Source organism: Octopus bimaculoides, chromosome 6 (genome assembly GCF_001194135.2).
Source record: "Octopus bimaculoides isolate UCB-OBI-ISO-001 chromosome 6, ASM119413v2, whole genome shotgun sequence".
Classification (NCBI taxonomy): Eukaryota; Metazoa; Mollusca; class Cephalopoda; order Octopoda; family Octopodidae; genus Octopus; species Octopus bimaculoides.
Genome location: NC_068986.1, coordinates 76746616 through 76750756, shown reverse-complemented (window position 1 = coordinate 76750756; position 4141 = coordinate 76746616). Strand labels below are relative to the sequence as shown.

The following is a 4141-nucleotide window of genomic DNA, read 5'->3' as shown; positions in this document are numbered from 1 at the left end:
GAACACCGGTCACATGGGGAGAGAAGAGAGAGAGGTAGTGAGAAAAAATGACAGGGACACAGTAAAGTGAAAAGTGGAGGGAGAAGAGAAGGCAAGGAAATGTGAGCGAGGGGGAACGAATAAGGGTGAAGGGGCTGATAGACAGAAATAGAGTCATACAAGATTTAGAAAAATGTGTACTTACATATAAGAGACAAAGTGTACATATGCCGCTCGCTCTCTCTCTCTCTATATATATTAAATGTTATTTCAATTGCATTCACTAAGTTTTCAATAAAGAGTAGTTTTTGTTCAGGATCAAGACAGTTGGCCCTTTCCAAGTAGCTGAAGCTAAATAACTTTTACCTTTTCAAATAGCAGCAACACTGTAAAATTAGCAATATAAAGTCCAACCTTTTTTTGTTGGAGTAGTTTGGTGAGATGGGCACTGATGAAGCTGATTTTCCCATAATACACACTGTTTCAACCCAGGTCATATCTGATCAAATAGACTCACGATCAATAACCATTCCATCTTTTTAGGGATATGTAGAACTACAAATATTAATGTATGTGATTTAAGGGTGATTTGACTGCTATTTCAATCCAGTGGATTACAACACTCACTGCAGACATTAGAATGAAATCAAGAAAACAAAATTGGTGAATCCTTAAAACAAATAATTAATTAGTGAATAATGTCATTTCTACGCCTGAGAAATATTTTTGAAAGGCAAGATTAGGGAGAAACCTTTTGTGTTTAGTAGTAATAATAAATAGAGAAGAAATGATATGATACCTCAGGGTAAACATGGAATGGATCAAGTCTAAATGAGTAATTAGAAAGAGCACTAATTTATGATCAGAAAATAATTTGTTTTTATTATAACAAAAAAAAAATGAATAAAAGACAAGTAAATTGAATGATGAAAGTTTGCATTAGAAATAAAGTCCACAAAATGCATCTTCCAATGCTCTCTTGCAGCCAACAGTATCATGGAATCCTCCAGCAAGTTCCATTGCTGTTGCTGACCGAATATTTTTAAGGTACCTGTTCAACAAAATCCAAAGAAATCATTATACATAATTCCTCACATAATTAATTATAGCCTAAATTTCTAAGTCTGTAGGAATCTAAAGAAATTATTTCCATTTGCCTTGAATTGAAGGTATTTTTTTCCAGCTTTACTAAGGTGCAGGTGTAGCTCTGAAATTAAGAAGCTTGCATCTCGGGCTCAGTACCACTGCAAAGCACCTTGGACAAGTTCTCTTCTACTACACCCACCAGCCAACTAGAGCTTTGTCAGTGGATTTGGTAGACGGAAACTGAGAAAGCTTACATCAAGCTAAGTAAAATCATAATACAAAGGATATATAAGCATATGCATGTATACACACATATATGTACATACCTACATCTACATGTGCATATAGATGCATATTCGGGTACGAGACGTTAGAAAAATGAACTACAGACAACGGAACGAACACATAGGAGAACAAACAAGCCACTTGTGGAATTATTCCTTCATCAGCTGCCTCTATTCTAAACTAGGAGTTTTGAAGATAAGGCAGGACGCACTCTTAGAATAGTTTCTTATCATAGTTGTCCTAGCATACAGACATCCCCTACATACCTCTTCAGATGAGCAATCCTAACCTTGTAGGCTCATGGGTGCTGGAGCCACATAAAAAGCACCCATGCTAGTGCCATGTAAAAGCATTCATGTAGGTGCTGCGTAAAAGCACTCAGTTGGTGTTACAAAGGGCATCCAGTCATAGCAACCATGCCTTAACAGACACAGAGCCCAGGCTGATGATGACGTGTGTGTACCCTTGTCTTGACATCAAGTGATAATTGTATGTAGGCACCACCATCATACAAGTGATGTTGTTTCCATGAAAAATATGTCTGGTTATGGGGAAATATTACCTTGCTTGGAAACAGGTGAGGGTTGGCAATAAGATCATCCATCCATAGAAAATCTGCCTCAACATATTCTGTCTAACCCATGCAAGCATGGAAAAGTGCATGTTAAACGACAATGATGAGGAAGGAACTTTACTATTTAGTTGAGATAAAAAAATATAAAATAAAATGTAAATGTTTGGTGAACCAGAGTCCTAAGTGTTCTGATGAGTATTTATTACTCAAATAAATGGCTTCCAATTATATGCAGTCTATAGTGCCAGAGACAGTTGGAAGTATGCTTTATTAATATCTAATACCTCCCATGCTTATAGTATGTCATAATGGAAGTTTTTCATCCATATAGATCAGGGCTAAAATTTGAATTTTGACAAAGTCTATTTCTAAAGAAATAAATGGCAAAAAAAATTTTTTTTAATTCCCTTCGAAACATTAAACAATGAACTCAAAATGAACATTAAATATGCTTATCTGTGACACTTTCGTGAACAAGAGTGTCCTCTCAGATGCAGTAATAATTAAATTTAAAAAGCTGTTTCAATATGTAGAACATCAAGGAAAATAGTTTCCTTCTTTTAAGAAAAAAAAAAAAACTCTCAAGAGGAAATTAAAGACTGCGATTACTAAATATTGTCTGAAAATGCTAATATTTCATATTAAAAATATTAATCTTAATCAAGGTAAAAAAATATTAATAATCCAAGTTCAGATCTAGCATATTACTTACCCATGTAACTGCAATTCTTGTACTGTTGGTACTTTGGGTCCAAGCATTGTAATCAGAAGAGGTGTGTACTGATAAAGTGGAGCAGATTCTGTTGCTGGTATAGGTAGATATTTATCTTGGTGATGGCCCTGTTGTAATAACAAAGAACAACAACATTGACATAAATCTAAGAATTTAACTCCAAAATAATCACATAATCATTAGCTTCAATGACAATATTCTCAATGATAAACTCAGTTCCAATCCAGTGTGGCAAAGAAAAAAGGGCAATTTCATTGCATTTGAGATGCATATCACAAATATTGATTTGTTGTGTTAAGTGAATCTCTTTCAATTTATGTAGAACCCAAATATCAAGCTTCTTAATTAGTCCAAGACATTTTAAGTGATTTTCAATTCTTGTGTTTAATACATTTAACCCCTCTGCAATCTTTCGCACAGTTATATGACAATCAGATTCAATTATAGCTTTGATTCTGTCATCAAATTTCAGTAGGTCGACCAGAACATTGGGTCATCTTTGAGTGAAAATTCTCCATATCGGAATTTTTAAAACCATTTCTGATGTGTGTTCTGTTAAGCAATTAACACCATAAACTTCATATATCTTTTTGTGAGCCTCAGCAGCTTTCTTACCTTTACGGAACTAAAAAAACAAAATATGGCAAAAATGTTCATTTTTACACTCCCATGTTAAAATTGACACTGAGCTAACAGCTGTAAACAAAATTACATGCAATTTGCTTCTAAAGTAAGCTAAAAGTAATGACTATCAAATGTCAAAAGGAAAAAAATTCTAACATTGTCTAAAGTCATTTAACTATTTGTGAAAAACGAAATTACTTTCTTGCCAACCCAATATATATCCTTCGTCCATCATCTTGAATTACATTTATTCACTTTCGTATGTCTACTTTTGTATCGCCTGCATTCCATGTATTGTTTGTTCTTGGTCCAATATTCTTTGCAACTCTCATGGGAACTGCCAGCATGGGAAGCATGTCTTATCATTAATGGTGTGAAACTAAGTAATACCATCTGGTTGATAACTGATGAAGAATTAGTGACCTTTTGTTTTTGTTTTCCGTCCATTTATGCACTCAGTATATGCTTTTTCTGTTTGTCTGTGCATTAAAGTACGATTCAATTCAAATATATACAACATAGAGATACACTTACCTAATAACTGATTCAGTGGTTCAATATCAAAAAGAAAAAAATTTTCAGACCTATGTTCCAAATTTTTGACCAAGTAATAATATATTGCAAATTAAACCTATGTTCCAAACTTTTGGTCCCAACTGTGTGTATATATATATATGAAACGCTAGTTTAGAATAGAGGCAGCTGATGAAGGAAAAGTTCCATAAGTGGCTCGTCTGTTTCCCTATGTGTTCATTCTGTTGTCCGTAAAAAAAGTCCGTTTTTGTGCTTTGTTTATGTTCCCGTTCCTTTTTTGACATCCTGTACCCGGATATGTATCTATATATACATGTAGATGTAGG

The 4141-nt window shown here is 34.1% G+C and overlaps 1 protein-coding gene across 2 annotated transcripts in view; it reads right to left on the bottom strand.

Moving 5' to 3' along the window:
• Positions 1-831: 831 nt before the first annotated feature.
• LOC106873812 (CDK-activating kinase assembly factor MAT1) overlaps positions 832-4141 on the bottom strand; it is a 12929-nt gene continuing 9619 nt past the window's right edge. For both annotated transcript variants that reach the window (XM_014921324.2, XM_052968886.1), the window contains exons 7-8: positions 2637-2764; positions 832-1030 (exon numbers count right to left, since the gene is read on the bottom strand). In XM_014921324.2, the coding sequence (XP_014776810.1) occupies positions 919-1030; positions 2637-2764 (240 nt within the window). In that variant the 3' untranslated portion in view covers positions 832-918. The remainder of the gene's footprint in view (positions 1031-2636; positions 2765-4141) is intronic.